Consider the following 24093-nt stretch of genomic DNA (forward strand, 5'->3'; position numbering starts at 1 on the left):
CTAAAACAAGGGCAAAGATTTAACTAGAATGGTTATAATAGTAAAAAAAAAAAAAAGACAAAAACAAACGTTGGCAAGGATGTGGAGGAATTTAGAAACAATACATATTGCTGATGTGAATGTAAATTGACGCAGCTGCTTTGGAAAACAGTTTGGCAGTTCTCCAAAAAGTTAAGCCGTGTTACCATATGAGCCAGCAATTCTACTCCTAGTATTATACCCAATAAAATTGAAAACATACGTTCATACAGAATCCTGTTCACAAATGTTGATAGCAGCATTATTTATGATAGCCAAAATGTGGGAGCAACCCAAATGTCCATCAACTAACTGATGAATAAACAAAAATGGTATATCCATACAATAGAATATTACTGAACCATAAAAAGCATGAAGTACTGATACACACTACTCCATAGATGAACCTTGGAAACTCTGTTAAGTGAAAGAAGCCAGGCAAAAAAAGCCACATATTTTATGATTCCTTTTATGTGAAATGCCCAGAATGGACAAATCTATTCAGACAGAAAATAGCTGTAGTGGTTGTCAGGGGTTGAGAAGGAGAGGGAATGGAAATTGACTGATAATGGATACAGGGTTTCTTTTTGAGGTGATGAAAATGTTCTAGTATTAGGTAATGGTTATGGTTGCATAACCTTGTAAATATACTAGCAATTACCGAATTTTACATTTTAAAAAGGGTGAATTTTACAATATGTGAACTATAGCTCAATTTTAAAAACTGAAGGAAAAAAAAGCAAACCATGCAACTCAAATAATAACTTACAGGCAATCAATCCAAAATGGCAACCCCTTTAAGCTTGTCAAGAATTTAACAGAAGGAGGGCGCCTGGGTGGCTCAGTTGGTTAAGCGACTGCGTTAGGCTCAGGTCATGATCCTGGAGTCCCCGGATCGAGTCCCGCATCGGGCTCCCTGCTCGGCAGGGAGCCTGCTTCTCCCTCTGACCCTCCCCCCTCTCATGTGCTCTCTCTCTCTCAAATAAATAAAATCTTTAAAAAAAAAAAAAAAGAATTTAGCAGAAGGAATAAAAGCTGAGGATAAAAGAGTAAATACTTACACACTATGATTGGAAACAAGGCAAGGTTGTCTCTTTTACCATCTCTATTTAATATTGTATTAGAGACTGAAGCCAGTACAATAGGTTCTGCCCCGCCCCCAAAAGTTCCTAAAGGCATCCAGATTGGAAAGAAGGAAATAAAACTATTTGCAGAAACATTATTGTCTATGTAGAAAAATCTTATATATCTACTAAAAAGCTACTAGAGTTAATAAATGACTTACAAATTTCTAGGATTCAAGATCAATCTACAAAAATCAACTGTATTTCTACTACAAAGCACTGATGAAAGAAATTTAAAAACCCAATAGATAGATACACCATGTCCATGGATCAGAAAGCTATCATTATTATTAAAAGGCAAATTTCCCCCAATTTGGTCTACTATAGATTCAATAGACTCACAATCAAAATCCCAGCAGGCTTTCTGATAGAAATCTAGAAATTCCAGTATAAAAAGGCAGCATTCAGATCAGTGGGAAAGGATAGATTATTTTAAAAATGTGCCATCACAAACAGCTTACCACCTGGAAGAAGTAAGATTGGGCCTCTACATTATAGTAAACGAATTCAAGACAGATTAAAGCAAATGTAAAAAATTAAATAAAAATCTCACAAGAAACCCAGGAGACTGTAAGTATAATTTAGGAGCAAAAGAGACCTTAACTATGACTAGAAAGTCTGAAATATAAAATTAGATACATCTGACAATAGAGCTTTCATATAGCAAAATGTGTGTGTGTGTGTGTGTGTGTATAGTGTATGGGAAGCTTGTGAATTATCTTTGCAACTTTATAGTCAAAAATATTTCAAATAAAGTTTAGAATAAAATGCATAGCAAAGTTAATAAAGTCAATGGTCAAATAATAGACCTGAACAAAAATGTAACAAGAAACAACTAATAGCTATAATATATATAATGCATAGCTATTATAATAGCTATAATATGGGGCACCTGGGTGGCACAGTTGGTTAAGCATCTGGCTGCTGGTTTTGGCTCCGGTAGTGATCTCAGAGTCGTGAATGCCACATCGGGCTCAGTGTGGAGTCTGCTTGAGATTCTCTCTCCCTCTCCTTCTGCCCCTCCTGCTTGTGCTCTCTAAAATAAATAAATCTTTAAAAAATAATAGCTATAATATATAATAGCTACAATAAAGATCTCTTTCAAACTGAACAAAGAGAATCCCCCCCCCCACAAAATAAGCAAAAGATATAATACTCAGTTTAGAAAGCAGCAAATCAAATACCACCAATTCCCCTCCTCCTATAAAAAAGAAAACCACCCAAAAAGATCTACAAATTCAGTAGTGGTCAGGGATACATAAACATAAAATTAGGTAATACATATTACTTTATACCAGTCTTGTAAAAACTATAAAGCTCTAATATTTACTCTTGGTTGAACACAGAGGAAAGGGGACTCATGTATTATTAGTGGAACTGTAAATTTTGACAGCCTTTTTCAAAAGGCAATCTGATAACCTTATTCAATTTAAAACTATATATACTTTGCAACCTAGCCATTTGATATCCATGAAACTATTTCCCATAATGAAAACTACCAGAAAATAGGACTTATATATGAGGATGTTTCCTGCACTGTTTTGTAGTAGGGGGGAAAAAACCCAAAAGTGACACCAAGAGAATGCCCATCATATGCAGCCATTAAAAAGAATGAGTTGGAGCTATACCACTTGACTTGGATTAATTTCTGTAAGATATTGAGAAAATCGAGAAAATGATCAATGTATACATGCACTGTGCGTGACTAAGTAACATGGAGAAAACTATGCTATCATCATACATACTCATCTGCATCAGTTATGGAAGAAGGAAATGTGGGAAGGAGGGGCTAAGAAAAGGTAGAGCAAAGAAAAAAGGGAAAGGAAAAAAGGGGGAAAGGGAAAGTAAATGTTTTTGTGTGTACATTCTGTTTATAAACTCTCAGTAGTAATTGTCTCTAAAACATCAGTCTGCGTGTTACCTCTCTGAAGCACATTTCTTCACTAGCTCAAAGTATCACATTTCCTTCAAATGAACATACAACAAAAAGCCCCCAAAAACCAAAATTAAAATGCCTTGGCTAAATCAACCCTGAAAAATGATGTGCCAGTGGCTGTCACACATTCTACAATATTTATGACCTAACATACATGGTATTAAACCTTATTAAAAGTGACTGCTTTTTCAGTCACTCTCTTGTTTCAAACAGCTCATTCTAGTGCACAGTGTAATGAAGAGACAGGTCACCAACTCTGAGGCCTAAGTCCACGAGCATTCTCATTCCTGTTGCTCAGTTATTCTGTCCCATCATAGCAAGTACATCCTCAATCTCCTCTTCGTATATACTTATCAGTACATACTTACAGAAAAAAGAAAAGACAAGGACCTTGCCCTTAAGAGCCTACAGTTTCTTTCTTTTTTAAGATTTCTGTTTTCCCAGTATCCTGAATTCCAAATTTGGAGGCACCCGGTGCACATGGTGTGTAATCCCTAAGTTTAACTTCCTCTATGCTGGATAAACGGTAGCAGGAATATTAGGCAATTAATTAATTGCCAATTATTAGGCAAAACCCTGGAGAGAAAAAAACAGTAAGAGCAAAACTATGTGGTCACCTTAGAGCCAGGAGAATTTACACATTCTAGGTTTAATAAACTCTTACAGAGGAGAGGGGCTGCCATTCCTTACTGCTCATATTATATCCACGAAGATGAACTGCTTCTCAACCCTGAAAACCTGGCTTTCTGTAATATTAAAAAAAAAAAAAACAATTCAGAAGGCCCACACAGCCTTAACAGCAATTTCTACCAAGCATTCATAAAAGACGTAATTCCAATCTTATGCGCTCTGATACAGAAGTTTATCCCAGGAGGTTGGCTTAATATTTGAAAAATCAAATTCATATTTTAACCATAACCATATTAACCCTGGTTAAAGGAATAAATCCCATTTACATTACATAATTACATGAAAGGAATAAATCACAATTATGACAGATGTACCTCCTCAATAGCAGCCAATAAAATTCAACATATTTCCCAAGGTAAAAACTCTTGGCAAACAAAGAGTTACAAGACAATTTGATAAAGGGCATCTACAAATATATCTGCACAAGTATCACACTTAACGGTTGAGACACTGAAAGGTTTACTTGTTTAACAAGTAAACAATGCCCCCACAGCCACTGCTATTTAACACTTTACACTTGGAAGTCCCAGCCAGTGCAAATGGGCCAAAAAAAGAAATACATGATGAAAAAATCAAAGAGGAAGAAACAAACAGTCTGAATCCTGGCTTTGCCACTTACCAGCCATGCAACTCTGGACAAAGTACTTAACTCTTTGCCTCTGTTTCATCTGTAAAATGGGATAATGAATACCTCCTTCACAGAGTTGTTCTGAAGAGTAAATAAGTTAATATTTTAAAAGTACATAGAAAGTATTTGACACTTCAAAGCGCTGTAAAAGTGTTAAATAAAAAATATTCAAAGATAACTGTGTACACAATCTCAAAGAAGCTAAACTATTGGAATTAAAAGAGTAATAATATTCCCCAAGACATGAAATCATTACATGACAATCAGCTGTATTTCTATATACTATTAGTAACAAACAGAAAATGGCATCCAAAAAGTATCAAGTACCCCGGGAATAAAATTAATAAAAGACACGAAAGATCTTTCTACAGGGATAATTATAGACTTAATACTATCCCAACACAAACTGGTAGAATTCAACAAAGTTATTCCGAAATGGTTATGAAAACGTAAAGTGTCAAGAACAGTCAAGAGATCCTCCAAGAAATTTGTCTTACTAGTTATCAAATTCCAAGATTGATGTCTAAATAGTCTGTTAACTCACCTGAGAGAAGGTATCTGTCTGGAATGCTCATCCATTTTGGTATGTCTACCCAGTTCCTCCCTCACTTCTTTTAGATCTTTTGCACTGTCATCTAGGAGAGACCTTTCCGGTTTGCTCTATATAAAAGAGCACTACCCAACATTCTAGTCACTTTATTCCACACCCCGTATTTTTTTTTGGCACCCATCATCTGACATCATTTTAAGCTATGTGTATAACGTGTTTTTTATGTCTCTCTCCCCCAACTATAAGCCCATTGAAGCCAGGGTGTTTGATACAATGCTGTGAATCTCCAAATCTACTTTGTTATTTTGCTGAATGAATAAATTGGCAGAAATCACAAAAATTCTGACTGGCATATGAAGTATAGTGATTAAATCTGAACTAAATTTAAAAACTGCAAACTCCCTTTCACTATTCATCTATTAAATGATGGCTACCAAAACACTCTAACTCTCCCCAAGTTTAAAATACTATTTTGAGCATTCAAAACTGACCAGTATGTAAACACTGGCTTTTAGCAATGATACCTCATACTTTAATAAGGGAAAGAAATGAAACAAGCCCATAAAAAGGGACCACATAAAACGTAGCCTTGAGAATCCTGATGACTCTGATTAGAAAGGCAAAATGATCAGAGGAACAGGAGTTTAGGTACTTTAATCATGTAGGAATTAATAGCTATGATGGTTTTCAACATGTTAATTTATCCTTTGGTGATCAAAATTGTATTTAACTAGATAATATGCTATAGAAAGTCTTACATATTTACAAATTAACCCAATTTTTGGTGAAAATAAGAGTGATGGATTGTGTGAATTTAACATAAAAGCTAACTAATTCAGTGCTCGGAAGATATGAATTTGTACATTCAAGAGAATCCAGTTAAAATGGTGGTCTACATAATGAACAGTAGGGTATACCATTTTAATCTTTGTATTCTCTCTCACTAATATGTGATTTTTTTTTCCCCATAGACCTTAAAGAAAGCAAAGTACAAAGGGTCTTTCAAAGATTTTGGTGAGTTAAGGCCTGTCTTGAACCCTGGAGTATTCTCTTGTTCTAGTCTAGTCCTAGAGTTGAGCTCCAGGGGAATTTGGCTTGGTCCTCAATTAATTCAAGTTTGAACGACTCCTGGGAGATGAAGGAACTTCTGAAGCCAGCTGAAAGGTTTAGACCACTTTTTTCAAGCAAGACTGGGGCGGTACTGGTTGAGGGTACAACCAGAAGAGGAATGGGTAAACTGAATGCACTGACCTCCTACATGGCACCAATTTTGCTGTATTCCTCCAAAAATTGTTTAGCTTTCCATTTAATCTTTGGCCTTTTATAGAAATGTCAAGAAGTAGTCAACATATTCATACATATTACTTTCATTAAGTATTAACTATGTAACAGGAAATCAGAAAAATCACCAGTGCATTTTAGAGAGGCTATGAGGATAGAAAGCATTTAATTAGTTACTAGCTTAAATTTAAACGGCTCTAGTTTCATGATCTAATGTTGCCAGAGTAGAATCTCTTAGAAGAGTCTTTTAAGATTTTTTTTTTCTGTTAAAATGAGGATTTATAATACTTATCTTTTCACAATTTAATGATAGATTTATTTTCCAACCAATTCACTTTAAAAAATAAAATATGTTGATGAATAAGCAGCTTATTTCTGGAAGAAAGGCAGGTATCAGACATGAAGAAAGGATTCATTGTGTGTCAACATTGTTGGTTGAGAAGTTCAGCAAATGCTTCCTTCTGGGCTGAGACCAGTATACAGAGTCATCTCAATGGCCTGCAATATTTATAAGTAACTGCCATGTGGCAAATGAGTAATCTTATTCTTATAAAAATACCTGCACACAAACCATAAGGCAGCAATACATTAGTATTTACATTTATTTAATGTATGCAGTTTACACACTCACTATTGAACAAAATTGGAATGCAAACAAATATACAAATACCATAATAAGCATTATCAAATAAAATAACTGGCACTAGTGTTATAAGCATATTAATGGACCTGGTGAGAAAAAGTGGTGGAAGAAGACTGCAGCCCATGGCATTTTTCTTTTTATCAAAAGAAAACGCTCAGTAGCACCATAATGGTAATACTTAATAGAAACACATAAGATGGAACATTTCAAATGCTATCTTTGAGGTTAACCTGTTTTATTTAAGTGAATTGTACAGGAAGGTAATAATACAGGCAGTATTTTGGCCAACTTCTGTTTATGTCAACTGAACACCTTCCACAAACAAAAGCAAAAGAAAATAAAGCCAGCCATACGTGGACCCCTCCTTAGTACTTGGTACAAACTCTGCACCGTGCTTGGGTTTCATGATTGGAGAAGATACATATGTGTTAAAACTGAGGTTATGTATTCACTAAAGCCTGAGTGTGTCTTTGGTAGGCTAATACTTTTTCAGCATTGTTACTATTATTCATATTTATGTTTATCTATCTTGTGTTTGTCTACATAATCCAAGGTGGCTAGAGAGGACATAATGGAAAACAATATAGCAAAATCCTCAAACAACTAGGCCCTTGAGATCCAGTCTATTCCAAAGGCACCAAGAATCAATGGGGTGCAAACTTCCCCTTGGTGGAAGGTGACTTTTTTTGTAATACTTACAAACTAACGGAATTTTTTTTGTAGTTTTATCTTATTTGGTGCTGTCACTATACCTTTACATTTTGCTTCTAAGGTGGCATCAACTATATACAAGATTAGAGTACCAGGTATTTCTATTTCAAAGTTGTGCAAAAACTGCCACAATCTTGCTCAAAGTGTCTAAGTATCCAAATGGTAGCAAATGGGCTGCATTAAGCTTTATATATCTACATTGCATATGAAGAAAAAAATGAAATTTATGCCCAGTCATGAATAGAAATGTTACAAAGAGTATCATATACTGAGAGTAACCTGCAAGGTTCATTAAACAGCATCCCTTAGTGGTTTCAATAAAATGTCACTAACCACTTATCCCTAAGCCTCAAGTTTTCTTCATGAGAATGTTTCTAACTGCATATTAGTATTTTATATTGATTATAAATAAGCCAAATTTCTATCTAAATACACAAGTGTGTGCTTCAAGCAATGTTTTGTGGCAAACACACAAAACATACTTCTAAGAATTATTATCCTTACAATAATGCACTTTTAAAGCCTTCATTTCATTGTTTGGTAATTAAGATCCACATGAAACACAATGCTTTGCTGAACATAGGAAATGTATCTGCATTGGATTATGTAACCCGGCATTTGCTGGTAACTTGAAACTTAAAGTAGTCACATGTAGTTCAACCAGCTCCAAACAAGGTTGTTCAGTGGTAATTAATTTGCAGCATTTATAGGCCTAAATTTCAGTCTGAATTGCAACTTTTAATTCCATTGTCTGATGTGAGTGGTTGTTATTTGTTTCTTTTAGTGCATCACCAAAATATAAATCAACATTGGGTTTTATTCCATTGTTACCATGTTCTTCAGCAATATGATTCAACTGTGGAACTTCTGAACACGAAGCAGTTTTGGTAAGCACAGAAATGCTACACTGATGTGGGGAATTTTCCAGACGATCGTTTTCTACCTCAGGAAGAATGTTAACAGTAGCAAAGCGGGCATGATAATCATTGGAACCATGACTACAAGAAGTTTTCATGCTTTCTAGGTCAGAACAACTAAATTCAGAAAAATGACTAGAGTGGGAATCAGCTACAGATGGCATACTGTCACTGAGGGATGGTGCCTCAAATTCACTTGAGTTCGTGCTTTGTTGTTCTAACAACTGGGCATCCATGTCCTCTCTGGTCTCATTTATCTTCATGTTACTCTTTTTCCTCAATTTACCACTTTTTGCTTTCTTTCCTGCTGTTGCTTCTTTGGACCACTTGGTGGCACCGGATTTACCTTCAGGCAAGCCACTGCATGAACCACCGGGATGACTTCGGGTGGCACTGCCGTCCTCCACACTACTGCTTCCACTGTTGTGCCTGAATTTGGATGGCTTCGATTCAATATCTACTTGCACCTCCATACTGCTGCCTTCTCTGGAACAGGAGAGTAACAAATATAAATACATTTCTAACCTCCTTTTATCTTTATTGAGATAACAGCAAAGGGAGAGGAATTTCTGTGTGAAAAATTCAATACATAAAAGCTATCAGAATTAATGCAGGATATGTTCTATTAAAATATTACTTGAAATAAGAGGACTGTATTTTTTATTATTTTTTAAAGATTTTATTTATTTATTTGCCAGAGAGAGAGCGAGCGAGAGTGCGCACACAAGCAGGGGGAGCAGCAGAGAGAGAGGGAGAAGCAGACTCTCTGCTGAGCAGGGAGCCCGACGCGGGGCTCTATCCCAGGACCCGGGATCAGGACCCGAGGCGAAGGCAGAGGCTTAACTGACTGAGCCACCCAGGCTCTGTATTTATAATATAATGTTTCAATTAAAAAAAAAAATAGAAGTAGCTGCATTTATTGCTTATGCTGTTCCAGGCACTGTTACCTTCTCCATTTTTTTTATCAGAACAGCTTTATTGAAATATAATTTACACATCACAAAATTCACCTGTTTAAAGTGTACAATTCAATGGTTTTTATATAGTATATTCACAGAGTTGTGCCAACTACCACCACCAACTAACTTCAGAACACTTTCATCATTCTCAAAAGAAACCCTGTATCCACTAGCAGTCTGTTGCCATCCTTTCTTGCCCCCAATCCCTGGTAACCACTAATCTACTTTCTGCCTCTCTGGATTTGCCTACTCTGGACATCTCATCACTTTCTTTTCCTGGAGAACCTAATAGTTGGTAACCATTATTTATGATAATTTTGCCTAATGATAGGAATAATTCTTTTAAAATTAATTTTAAGGGGGTGCCTGGGTGGCTCAGTCGGTTAAGTGTCCGACTCTTGATTTCAGCTCAGGTCATGATCTCTGGGTTCTGGGATCAAGTCCTGCGTTGAGAGCTGACTTGGGATTCTCCCTCTCCCTCTCCCTCTGCCCCTCTCCTTGCTCGTGCTCTCTCTCTCTCTCAAATAAATAAAATCTTTAAAAAAAATAAAAACAAAAAAAATAAAATTAAAAAAATACTTTAACTGTTTAACAGTTCTTTCCTTACTTGTCCAATGGGATGTAGGAGTTCAGAATAGATCCTGCCATTGCTTTGGTGCTGGCATTATCACTAACTGTTCCCAAGCTGACTGTGCCAGATTCTCCACTCAGACTGTACCGTTCTTTCTGTACATCTGCTTGCACTTCCAACCTTAAAGAGCAGGGAACAGATAAAAACTGAAATTACATATGATATCAGACTACTATACTATGTATCTTCAAATAATTCAGTTAAGACCCCTACTAATAAGAAGCTATTTTAGAAACAACTATCAGCACATTTTTTTTTTAGTTCCCTTTTATTTGATTATTCAAATTCTACTGCAGCACACTGAACAGTACCAGCCATCCAAATAAAATAGGAAAAATTAGCTGTTTGCCAAGTAAGGTAGTAAAAGAGTAACACAAAAAGGACATAAAGGATTTTAATTAAATATGCCTGCCATGTCTGAGTGTGAAACAAAATCTGAATATATTAAAAACCAGTCTACATGACAGATCAGTGATCAAAACATCCTGAGCCTCTATATATTAAAAACGATCCTCTAAATTTAAAAGCCGATTCTTTTAAAAAGACGTAATAAACACTACTATAAGTTAAAAGAATTTGTGTTTAAAGGCATAAAAGCAAGCTACTTAAAAAAATAATGAAAAAATAAAATCAAACTACCTAAAAATAAGATAAATATGACCAACTTATCTTTTAATTCATGCATACTCTCCCACGTTTAAAAAAAAAAACAACAAAGCTAATTAACAGAAGTAAAGAATAGTGAATTAGAGAAGAAACAAAGGAAGACAAAAATGCTTTAATTTCTCCTACTTATCTGTATGGCTGTTAGTAAGAGACTTAGAACAAAATAAGCACTAGCACATTAAAGGATTCCGGAGGACTAGACTACCCTGGCCTCAGCTCACGCACTCCCACACATCCTGACTCCACCTGCTCCCCCCAGGCCTCAGCCAGTGTCTCCTTTTCTAACATCTAGCACTGCCACTTTCAGAGGTAAGGTCCAGGCTTAAGCACTGCCTTTACTGTGTCCACCAAAGCAGCTCCAGCACTGATTCATAACATCAAATCTGACAAATGCAGTGAAGAAATTAGCAGAATGCTATGCCTTAGACTTGGTTTTTACCACACCATGGGTATATAAACAGTATGACAGAAAATTCAAACGAGTAAAAATTTTACTGTTTACCACTAAATTTCATTGTTAATATTACTGTTTTCAGCCCTGACACAGGATTATACGTAATCATAATGATTACATAATTACGTAATCTTCAAAATTCTCATCTAATAATTTATAGTTAACAGTAGGCAAAAAGAAAACAGAGCACCTTTTTCTTACCTGTTAAAACAGTTTACCATGGCGCTTCCTGACAGACTCCCCGTTATACTGGCTCCAGCTAGGGCCATAGTACTAGCTGTCTCACTGAGGTTGTCTCGAATGGCTCCTATTCGATCCATGTGGCTTCCACTTGCACTCAAACTGCCAGTCAGACCACCAACACTTCCCTCCCCTATGCTAGGGTTGTGTCTTGCTTCTGCTACTGAAGTTGTGTCTAAATGCAAATATTTCAAAGAAATTAAATAAGTGTGATTATTAATTTCCCTCTTCTTAAATTCCCCCATGATTTCAGATAGGACATTTTATTATACAACATGCAAAGGAATAGGAAAGACATCTGGAGTCAGGAACACGTAACTATGGGGTGAGAGGAAAGGGAACTATCTCAGAGTGTAAAAAAGGATTAGGGACTGGCTTTCGGTATTAAATGGTCACCACGTTTTTACCTTAATAGCCTTGTATGGTGAGAGATGGTAGCTACACTTGCGGTGAACATATCATAATGTAGAAACTTGTTGAATCACTATGCTGAACACTTGAAATTAATGTAACACTGTGTGTCAACTATACTCATATTAAGAAAGAAAAAAAGAAATGGTACAATAGACCAAGAAGAAATGGGAGGAGAGAAGTGGTTTCCTCCTTTTGTTAAGATTAAAGATACTAGGATTTTTATATGCTAATGGAAACAAAGATGGTGAAATCAAGCACCTACTATGTTCCAGGTTTTTTCTTTTTTTTAAGATTTATTTGACATAGAGAGACACAGCGAGAGAGGGAACACAAGCAGGGGGAGTGGGAGAGGGAGAAGTAGGCTTCCCGCTGAGCAGGGAGCCTGATGCGGGGCTCGATCCCAGGACCCTGGGATCATGACCTGAGCCAAAGGCAGACGCTTAACCAACTGAGCCACCCAGGCGTCTCTATGTTCCAGGTTTTAAAAATACAATAACAAAGAAGACATATATATATATATGTCTAGCCCTCACCCCCAAGAAACCAAGTAAAAAAAAAAAAACAAGTTATTACAGACTGTGATAAGTGTTTTTAAGGAATCAAACTTTTACCGTCCATCTAAAATAAATTGGCTTGAAATCCTCAAAAAAGAAGGTCACCACTTCTTTTAAAAATCCAGAAGATTAAGGAATTCTTTAAAAAATCTGACAGCTGAGGGGCGCCTGGGTGGCTTAGTCGTTAAGTGGCTGCCTTTGGCTCAGGTCATGATCCCAGGGGGTCCTGGGATCAAGCCCTGCATCGGGCTCCCTGCTCTGCAGGAAAGCCTGCTTCTCCCTCTCCCACTCCCCCTGCTTGTGTTCCCTCTCTCACTGTGTCTGTCAAATAAATAAATAAAATCTTAAAAAATAATAAAAATAAAAAAATAAAAAATCTGACAGTTGGAAGATTTAGCTGACTCTGGAGGAAAATATGTGTTTTCAATAAAGGTTTAATTTAGAGAGCTTATTATTCTCTAGATCAATAAAGTGGGCCAAAAATTGATTTCTAGATACATTCTACAGATCCAATTGTCTACAAGCTATTACAAGATCTGATACCACAATATTCCATAAAATTATCTGGGGGAAGACTATTCCAGGCAGAGGGAACTGCAAGTTTAAAAGCCTAGAAGTGGAGTGTACTTGGCATCCTCAGAAACATCAAGGAGGGGTGGTATTAAATAGGAGAGTAAAAAGAGATGAGTTCGGAGATGCAACCCAGGACAGATCACATGGGGCCGTATGGGCCATGATAAGGATTGTGGGTTTTTCCTTCAGTACAGTTGGAAGCACTAGGAGAGTTCTGAGCATAAGAAAGACATGACCTGATTTATGTTTCAGAAGTATCACTACAGCTACACCGTGGAATAGTGAGCAGAAGATGAGAAGTTGATGGATCAGCTAAAGAGGCTACTACAATATTCCAAGAAAAAGGATAGTACCTTGGACTAATGGAATAGCAGTGGAGAGGGTGAGAAATGGTTGGATTATGGTTAAATATTGAAGGAAGTACCAGAATTAGCTGTCAGATCAGATGTAGCGTAAGAAGGGAAAAGGAGGAATCACTGTAAGTGAAGATTTTTGGTCCAACCAACAGCAAGAATGGAGAGGCTACTTGATGAGGTGAGGATGATGGAGAGAACAGGTTTTAGAGTGAAGAGTTTGGTTACAGACAAGTTAACCTTGAAATTCTTGTCAGACATTTAAGTGTAGATTAACGAGAATTAGATGTACAAATGTGAAGTTCAGAGGAGAGTTCTAACCTAGATACAAATTTATGAGTGGTCAGTCTACATTTTATTTAATAGGGGAGATGACCCCAGGGAATGAGTGTAGATGAAGACTGAGAAGAAATGGCTAGGAGATACAATGAGATGAGAAATGGTTTCTCAAAAGATAAGAAAAGAAAATGTTTCAAGAAGGAGGGCATAGTCTACCATGTCAAATGAATTGTTACATTAAGATGAAAACCAAGAGTTGACCATTAATTATCTGGTAACATGAAGGTCACTTGTGACCCTGCTTTGGTGGAGTGTGTAGAGACAAAACCCTGGAGTGGTAGGGAACAAATCTGATTAGAGTGGGTTCAAGAGAGAATGGGAGGTAAGAAAGTGGACATTATCTTTGCACATCTGCCTGATTATTTCCTGAAGACAAATTTCTATAAGAAATTTCTATGAGGGCCTTTTCATTCTACAGGTATTGTTCTAATTCATATTTCTTTGAATAACATTGCGTTAAAGATACTCTCTATTCACTGACCATCTGTATTTCTTCTTTTATGAACTACCTTTCTCTTCATATCCTGTTCTTACCAATTTGTATTGTTTTAGGCAAAATTTAAGATTAAAAGTCTGGAATTTCTAAGACATTACATTCCCAGTGTAGGTTAGGTATCTAGAACTTTTGCACCCTCTTTCATCCATTCACCTTTCCCAGGCAATTCATTTCACTGATGTACATCGGGATGAATGTTACTAGGCCGAGTGAAAGGAGGGCAATGGAAATTCTAATTTGCATGTTATCTATTTCCCCAACTTAAACTATTAATAAGTACATCTTCTTCCTTTGCTTAAAAGACTTACCTACAGCTGTGTTAGTTCCACCAACATTTATATCATTTTCATCATCAAATTCAATCCTGACTCCTTTTCCATTGCCTGCTGAGACTCCACAACCTCCACTTCGACAGAGAGAAATTGGAACAACACCGTAGACATAGGCTAACATAATAGGAACACCAATACCTAAAGAGGAATTAAATTAGTAATTATAAGTTAAAAAATAAATCACAGAAATATGAGTTCTTAGAAAGCCTTTTCAAGAGAAAGTGTACCAGAGAAAAGTGCTGTTGTTCTCCAACCCTTGCCCAAAGTAGATTTTCCTAACTGTTAAGGGACACAAACAAATTCAAAACTTCTAAACTTTCAGGTGACACACATGAGAAAAAAAAGATGTAAACCTTTTTGTTTTTAAGTGCCAAGGCTCTATACCTATGAGGTGAGGGTGGGTATCAGCCAATAAGAATTTACCAGTTATTCTAACTCTAGGCTCTTGACTATAATACTTTTAACCAATACAGTTACTCAATGAGAGGCTTTCTGTAGGCTCAGCTTAAACTGTCCTTAAATAAATAAAAAAGTAACTCTCTTATCTTCCACAATATAATGCTTTGTCTTAAAAAACCCTTCCATAAAACTTAAATTCTATAAAATTTGAGGTAATCAGTATTTTTAAGCATTTTCTTACCTACAGTTACTGCAGCTACAACTGGAGATACTATTACAGACAATGTTACACCACCTGTTATAGCCAAATTCCGTTTGTGCTTTGAAACGTCTTTGCCTTCATATCGATTGTGAATCTTGAATTAAAAATAAAAATGGGGTGGGGGTTTAAAGAAAAAACACATTACATATTTAATTTAAATGAAATAGACCTACATTTGCTAGTAATTTAAAGTGATTTCTTTCATAATTTCATTCACTTAAGTGTCCTAATTCAAGATGATCATTTTATTGTTCTTAAACCATATTCTTACACATAATTTAGTACTTATTAATAATTTGCTTAAATAAGACAGTGATTTAATAGATTTTACTTTGTGTTTACTTTTAAACCGTCTTCAAGAATAGTAAAATTATGTTTTGAGCAAAGAAGGAATTAAGAATATTATTTTCAACATAGTCATGGATTGGATGTTTGACTAATAGGATTACTTCTAAGAAATTTAGCATTCCACAGGTTTCTTTCTAAATAAGCATCCCTAGCGGCACCTGGGTGGCTCAGTCGGTTAAGTGTCTGCCTTTGGCTCAGGTCACGGTTCCAGGGTCCTGGGTTTGAGCCCTGCACTGGGCTCCTTGCTCAGCGGGGAACCTGCTTCTCCCTCTCCTCCCCTCTTGTGCTCCCTCTCCTCCCTGCTTGTACTCTATCTCTGTCTCTCGCAAATAAATAAAATCTTTAAAATAAGTAAGTAAGCAAGTATCTCTAAGTGGTAAAGTTGGCTTCTAGGGAAGATTGCCACACTTTTTTTTTAAATTGACCTTAACAATCAGTACTAATAAGCAAACACCATAAGTCAATTTTTTCCCTCAGATCCTTTTTTATAAAGAAAAATATTATTGGGGCGCCTGGGTGGCTCAGTCGTTAAGCGTCTGCCTTCGGCTCAGGTCATGATCCCAGGGTCCTGGGATCGAGCCCCGCACTGGGCTCTCTGCTCGGCCGGGAGCCTGCTTTTCCCTCTCCCACTCCCCCTGCTTGTGTTCCCTCTCTAGCTGTCTCTCTCTCTCTGTCAAATAAATAAAATAAAATCTTTAAAAAAAAAAAAAAGAAAAATATTATCAAATGACTCAGAATCCTGGGGTCTCATTTATAGCTCAAAGTAAAAGGCAGAAAGAGGAGAAAAAAAAAAAAAGAAGAATGCTGCCAGAGGACAGGAGTTAGGTATACTTAGCATCTTTGTACAGTACAGGTATTAATAAACAGAATTTAATACCACACTGGAAGTGGCTTGCGAGATACATCAACTTCAAGAAACAGCCCAGTATCTTTGGTCTCATGGTTTGCAAGGGCTTAAGCTCATAAAGTACATTTCCCTTCCGTTTCAAGACATATTCAAAACAGCCCTCAAAAGTGTACAGATAGTCTCTAAAATAAAATACTTGAGTTCTGAACAATGTTACAGGTGAGGTTTAATAAGATTATTATTATGATGATGTGGTTATCTCGAAGGCTATAAAGTATAATGAGTCTTGTGGGACATATGAAACAGTGAGAGAGCCAGGTTGGGGAGGTGGGCGAAGCCTGCACGGGACAAGCAGCATTCACCTTTCCTAGTCAGAACCCTGCCAGCACTGACTGTACGTGCCTAGGGAATGGGCCTCCACACTTCCCGAGATAGTCCATGCAGGCAGAAATGGCAGAGCCTCCCAAGGCCTCTTTCACTATCCTTCAGTACTACAGCTAATTCTTGCTCCTCTCCTCACTACCATTCCTGAAAAACTTAGCAATGAAGCAGAGAAAAGCCAAAGCTGAAAAACTGACAGAGTAGACAGGAATCTTCCAGAAAATTTTGCATCCTCAAGCACCAATGGTCAATTACAGTGATCACAACATTCTATTTCTGGTTCAACTTAATTTTTTCTCTTCTACTGTTTTGTGCCACATTTTCTATTTGTTACTGTAAATAAAGACTAAGCTTTTAGATACTTTATCAACTTAATGCGTTTTCCTGGGCTGGTTTACAACCCTAAACACCACAGAGAACATTGTTTCAATGGAAAACTAATTCATCGACTTGCAATCCTTTGGGTCTATGTTTGAAAAAAGGAGACTTGTAACTGCACCTAAGACATGAACAATGAGGTAAATAATCTCTCCTCTATAAATTATTTGTAGGTGTGTGCAGTACAACAGTCTCTCCTTCCCTTCTACTTCTATTTCTAAGTATCTGAATAAACAGTTTTGTTTTTAGCAAAGCCTTGCTTTGGATAGCTACATGAAAGATTATATAATCAGCTACTATGTTTGGGACCTTAAACAAGTTTAGTTAATTAAAACCTTCTGAAATAAACATTTGGCTCATAAGTATCCATGTTTATCCTTGGTCCTAAAGCTAATTTTAAAAAAATAGTATGTACTGGGGCGCCTGGGTGGCTCAGCTGGTTAAGCGACTGCCTTCGGCTCAGGTCATGATCCTGGAGTCCCGGGATTGAGTCCCGCTTCGGGCTCCCTGCTCAGCGGGGAGCCTGCTTCTCCCTCTGACCTTCCCCCCTCTCATGTACTCTCTCTCTCTCTCAAATAAATAAATAAATAAATCTTTAAAAAAATAGTATGTATTGTTATTTTTCTGATTATAAAAGTAATATATGCTGAATATTTATTAAAAAATGGGGCTGTTATATGGAAGAGGATCAGCCTCCTCTTCAGTTTAGTCCCAAAAGTCATAACCAGAATTTAATGAAACACCGAGGCACCCCTTAGATAATTTCTAAAGTTACTTCTCAATTCTGAGATTCCATTAATGTAGACAGCAGCAGACTTCTTAGCCACTTCATAAATTATCCCTTTAACCTTTCAAAAAAGAATTATTGCCTAGCTAACGAAGTATAATTCATCACTCATAGGCCAGTGGTAATTACTGGTGTTTGGACTTACACAAGACTGTTATAATCTACAGAACAGCATATTTACTAATAGCAGTAATCTAAGAAAATAAAACCTTTGAACTAAAGTTGAAAATAATTCAGGAACTGGCTATTTATTCTTCGCCTTGAGGGTATGTGTTATTTAGCTATTAACTTTTTATAGACCTAACTTTACAAGGATATACCCATGAGAAAAATATCAGGTGTGTCCTTCAATACTTTATACTTAAAGTTAGAAAAGAAATGTACTAAAGTTTTCGGATTCAGGTAATTTTAAGGCAAGTCTACTTTTTATGCATACATACAAGTCTGCCAAACACCGAAAATTTAATATCTTATAAAAAAATAAAATAGTTTTATACTGAAGATACTAAAAATTATCTGTCTTTCAAGACAAAAAAAAACAAAAGAAAAATCATCAGTCTAAAACCTGAAGGTCTGAATAAGATAATGAACTAGTAAGGAATTAAGCATTTTACCTTACGGCCCACATATACAGGAATGCCAATAATCATTGCAGGGATAGCAATGCCAGCTATCAAAGCAATTCCTACGGGAGCACCAACAAGCGTTCCCAGCTGCCACAGTATCTTCTTCTTTCGGCTCCAGGGCTTCTTCCCCCAAAAAGTACATCCTGATGGACTAATGGAAAAGATTATAACTGTTACTGCTGTAAAACATACCAACAAATGACTATAATACATTAAAGCAATGACTCTAAAAGAAGAATTCTCATACTCAGAAATGAGGTTTTCTTTTCTTTGAATTCTGAGTTCATTAAAAGCCAAAAAAATCAATTTAAGAACCACCATCAGTTATTTTAAAAGGAAACCAGTAACTAGAATTCAGGTTAAATATTTATCCCTAGTCCTTCATTATCCTGAAAATGTTAGGTTAGTTTTTGAAGAGCAAATTAATGCAGAACATGCTTATTTTTAGGCATACAATTATCTGATTATATCAAACTCACTTTGTGGACTGAGGGAATTTATGTTTAAGAAAATTAAATGGAAATATTTATGACCTAGCATAATTACATGGGGGTATAAAATACTAGCTTCTAGTTTAACAAAACAAACAAAAAAAGAAGAAATCTATACTTCCTATTTTTGACTAATTAATCCCAAGTGACTAGGCACAATTATTTGGTTCCTTTTACATTCTTTTAAAATAAAATAAAAATTTTATTTTTGTTTAAAAAATGTTTTTTCCATTCAAAGATACATCATGAATTTATGTCTCACATTACCTGATGTATGTAACTAGAACGAAACACATCCCTCTTAGTATCTTATAAGCACCAAGTTTAAAAATCCTCAAGATAATACGGTCTCCAATTATCTTATAATATAAAATATTTAGATATAAATAACTCTCCCCGCCAACCCCAAGTACTAACCAGGCCCAACCGTGCTTAGCTTCCAATATCAGACAAGATTGGGCACATTCAGGATGGTATGGCATAGACTAAATAGCTCCTTCTATAAACTTACCTTAGATAATGTAAATCTGAGATTTCTTTCATACATAACCAACAAAACTCACAACCACAGACAGCACAGGTCATGTGATTACAGCTCCCATCATTCATCTTTATTATATAAGCAGCACATCGTGGACATGGCTTTATATCATCAGCTATTAGAAAAATAGACAGACCTGCTTATTATATAAAATTGGTCTAAAAATAACAACTTCTAATAGATAATTATAGCAATGCCAAAAAATCTTAACATACAGTTTGTTAACTAATAGCTTTAGCCAGCTATTTGTAGTAAAGTATTTTTTCAAAAGAAATGCCACAGAGAACATCTATGTAACTTCTTTAAAAAAGTATTTTTCTTCCTTTCTGAGAAAAAGAACATGTTTTACATTAAACTTTCAAATTGTAAACATCTTCAAACACAGCAGAACAATGAGAACAAAGAGCAACAAAATAATAAAAAGAGAAAGGAGTACCAAGGACAGCCCTAGGCAAACTGCAAACTACATAAAGTTTGTCTTTGTTCCTACTCCATAGCTGTCTTCTCTGAGTGGCACTTCATATTCTAGAACTTTTCTAACCATCTCTGCTTTATTAAAATGTAGATATTCTTTATACTACAGAATAGTTATCTTTGTCTTTTTAAAAGTCATTTATTCAAATGCTGTTGCTGTACGCTTCTTGTATAATAATATGGTTACAATGCACAAAGGTGCCAAGTTAAAATCAAATGGTACATAACTTTTGGAATCACTGACATAAAGTAAGAGTTATCTCAAATTATACAACTACTTTGAAACTTGGCATCTATTTAATAGCAACCAGTAAATTATTTCACTATTATTAGTAGCCAGCTATATTTTCCATTTACACACAGTTAAGAAAAGATATACTTAGTACTAGCTTCTGAATTCAAGTACTTGTTCCACTTTCTTACATGATAAGCATTAAACTATATTTTCCTTTCTAAAAGTTTTACGGTCAAATTTTACCTGTGCTTTATCAGTGAATTCAGGTTTCCTTAGTGCTTCTTTTAGGGCCAAAGCTGTTTTTTAACTTAAGAACTGGTCAATGCTCACAATTAGTATTTTAACAATTTCAAACAATTTTGAGCAAACTGATAACTCTATGCAGCCAGACCAAGACAAATGATAAATACTAGAATATAAAAATTAAAAATATTCATAAGTCACGATTTAAATGATCCAAAGAACAGAAAGTGTGCATTAAAATTTTAACATTGGAGCATGAATTTTAAAAAGCTGGCTTTTATAGCAGATATAATGTCTAGTACATCAAATTAAAGAAACGCTAATACTATCTGCTTAAGTGGCATATTAATTGATAAACTTCCTCATTCCAGAGTATACTCAAATAGTAAACATCTCAATTAGCAGTGGAAGTAAAGAGATTCGACTTTGGCTCTGATACATGCAATCTTCAGAACAAAATGAAAGGTGACATCCCCATTCATTCTTATGGTTCTAAAACACAAAACAGCCTTTTAATATGCTAAGATTACATGTTAGAGAATTAACACCATAAACAATGTATTTTTGATGTCTCTTTATAGATCTATATCTGCATGTTTCCATTCTATGTGTACTTATTTATCTACAAAAGGCTGTTTTGTCTTTGTCTCTTAAATTAGAAATTTACTGTGCACATTATATCTCTCTCTCAAAATATTCTCAAATGCAAAAATCCTAAATAGAGTTGTTTTACTGATTAGATGGTCAATTGATGCCCCCCTCCCTGAACACCCTGAACATCAATTAATCCATAGCAATTTTGTTTGTTTTTTTAAGATTTTTGTATTTATTTATTTGACAGTGAGAGAGAGAGAGCACAAGCAGGGGGGAGCAGCAGGCAGAGGGAGAAGCAGGCTCCCTGCTGAGCAGGGAGCCCGATGCGGGACTCCATCCCAGGACCCTGGGATCATAACCTGAGCCGAAGGCAGATGCTTAACGACTGAGCCACCCAGGCTCCCCAATAGCAGCTTTATATTAAAAAGAAGTTTTCCAGGGGCACCTGGGTGGCTCAGTCGGTTAAGCAGCTGCCTTCAGCTCGGGTCATGATCCCAGGGTCCTGGGATGGAGTCCCGCATCGGGCTCCCTGCTCAGCGGGGAGCCTGCTTCTCCCTCTCCCTGCCTCTCTGCCTACTTGTCCTCTCTGTCAAATAAATAAAATATTTAAAAAAAAAAAATTAAAAAAAGTTTCCCATTTCTATTTAAGGTATGTCTGGCAAGGCTTTTTTTTTTTTTTATCATTATATTTCTATTTACGGTTAAAATATGGGTTATTGTCATGTTAGGGAAAAAAAAAAAACAGGTTACAAAACAATATACAGTTCTCAAAATTTGTTCAAAAACTTTCTCACCCCCACCATATTACCTGTAAGGACTTAAAACAAAATGTTAATAGTGGTTATCTCTTGGGGTGGTAGTGGTAGGAGACAGAGATGGGGGTCAAAAGCCAATTAAATATATATGTATATATTTTTAAGATTTTATTTATTTATTTGACAGAGATAGCACATGTAGGCAGAGAGGCAGGCAGAGAGGCAGGCAGAGGGAGAGGGAGAAGCAGGCTCTCCACTGAGCAGGGAGCCCGATGCAGGGCTCGATCCCAGGACCCCGGGATCATGACCTGAGCCGAAGGCAGCCACTTAACCAACTGAGCCACCCAAGCGCCCCTAAATAGATTTATATATATATTTTTTAAATTCTTATTTATTTATTTATTTGACAGAGAGAGAGAGACAGCGAGAGAGAGAACACAAGCAGGGGGAGTGGTAGAGGGAGAAGCAGGCTCCTGGCTGAGCAGGGAGCCCGATGCGGGGCTCGATCCCAGGACCCTGTGATCATGACCTGAGCCGAAGGCAGACGCTTAACGACTGAGCCACCCATGCGCCCCTAAATATATTTTTAATAAAGGGGGAAAACACAGTAACAAAAATGAAAAATACATAGTTCATTTAAAATGTTAACTCCAAGTGCATAAACTCCCTAGTAGTTATAAGAAAGTATCTCATGTAGATGTAATACTGTTACAGTTTAAAGATAATTTTGTCATAATACAAATTATTTAATGTACCAGATGATTAAGCACACTTATTTATCTTCAGCTGACTGATCAGAAAGAGCCAATTAATTATTATCATTATGTCAAGCAATTATTAAAAGTGCAGCCAATTTTTCAATGTATCATGATACATGATACATGTATCATGATAACAGGAGACAAAAAAATACCAAGATATCTGGAATAACGGGAATTAATAAAATCATTTTAGATGGTTCCCTTTCCTCCTTTTTTCCCCATAAGGCAATGAGTAGCCAAGTTTTTTAGAGATTCGTCAAAAGAAACTATCACATAAACATTTGTCCTGAGAGCTTTGATTTTTAGAGCACTGGAGGTAAAAATGCATACACTTTAAATTTTCAGAATTATAAGATTTCTGAACATGGAAAAATTCCAAATGAAGTTTTTAAAATAATCACCCTGGGAAGCTATATTTATTCCAACAGTGCTACTACCTGGCTCAAATCCCTTGGGAAATTTTTCTTTCATAGTTACTTTCAATGCTAGTTAATATATATATATAAAAAAACCCATTCTCATGATCATATATAGTCACATCTTACTTTGGATCCACCCCAAACCAGTGATTCAACTTGGTATGATATTCTAGTTGTTAGACTTAGCTCCAAAAGAACTTCTGGTCACTTCCAGAAATCAAATTGACATTAAGAAGTTAATTTAAGTGGCTGTATTGGGATCTAAGGTTATGACCAACAAGGCATTCCAGGGTAGCACTGCTGAAATAAACATAAAATCTTCCACAGTGAATACAGTGAGAAAGATCAATTCATTTGGATGACTAAATCATGACGTTTATTTTATTTTTTATTTTTTATTTTTTTAAAGATTTTATTTATTTATTAGAGAGAGAGCACATGAGAGGGGGGAGGGCCAGAGGGAGAAGCAGACTCCCTGCCGAGCAGGGAGCCCGATGCGGGACTCGATCCAGGGACTCCAGGATCATGACCTGAGCCGAAGGCAGTCGCTTAACCAACTGAGCCACCCAGGCGCCCCCATGACGTTTATTTTAAAATTAATAACAAACACAAATCTCTAGCAGGTGACTGGTTTCTCTAGTTTCTCTACCTGAAATAGCCAGAGCACCTAGTATGTGTCAGGAAATGTTTCAACCTTATAGACATAAGTATTATTAGTATCTTCATTTTATAGATGAGACAACTTGCTCAGGGTCACACAGAATTAGTGGAAAAAGTAGGATTTAAATCTAGACAGACTGATTCCAGAGTTCAGGCTCTTACTCAATACACATGTCCTGTAACCAATCAATAAATACCCATGCCCACGCTTAGAAAAGAGGGATACTGTTTCCAAATGGACCACTCCATGGCTACAGCTGACCCTAGAGGGTACAGTTTAGGTATATCAGGTCTCCTCTGAATTACTTCTGGACCCATACTTACAAATTATTATTAATACCTTTAAGGTTCACCCCAAATCTTCAGGAAAGGAAACAAGTCAA

At 36.2% G+C, this 24093-nt stretch overlaps 1 protein-coding gene across 2 annotated transcripts in view; it reads right to left on the minus strand.

The window, feature by feature from the left end:
* Positions 1–6557: 6557 nt before the first annotated feature.
* RNF19A (ring finger protein 19A, RBR E3 ubiquitin protein ligase) overlaps positions 6558–24093 on the minus strand; it is a 53914-nt gene continuing 36378 nt past the window's right edge. Inside the window, exons 4-10 of one of the 2 annotated variants that reach the window (XM_081817075.1) lie at positions 19540–19705; positions 18526–18688; positions 15150–15264; positions 14486–14647; positions 11410–11623; positions 10065–10208; positions 6558–8984 (exon numbers count right to left, since the gene is read on the minus strand). In XM_081817075.1, the coding sequence (XP_081673201.1) occupies positions 8294–8984; positions 10065–10208; positions 11410–11623; positions 14486–14647; positions 15150–15264; positions 18526–18688; positions 19540–19705 (1655 nt within the window). In that variant the 3' untranslated portion in view covers positions 6558–8293. The remainder of the gene's footprint in view (positions 8985–10064; positions 10209–11409; positions 11624–14485; positions 14648–15149; positions 15265–18525; positions 18689–19539; positions 19706–24093) is intronic. The other variant, XM_081817076.1, reaches the window with a different exon arrangement.

Source organism: Leptonychotes weddellii, chromosome 4 (assembly GCF_054177405.1).
Source record: "Leptonychotes weddellii isolate Sample4059 chromosome 4, ASM5417740v2, whole genome shotgun sequence".
NCBI lineage: Eukaryota > Metazoa > Chordata > Mammalia > Carnivora > Phocidae > Leptonychotes > Leptonychotes weddellii.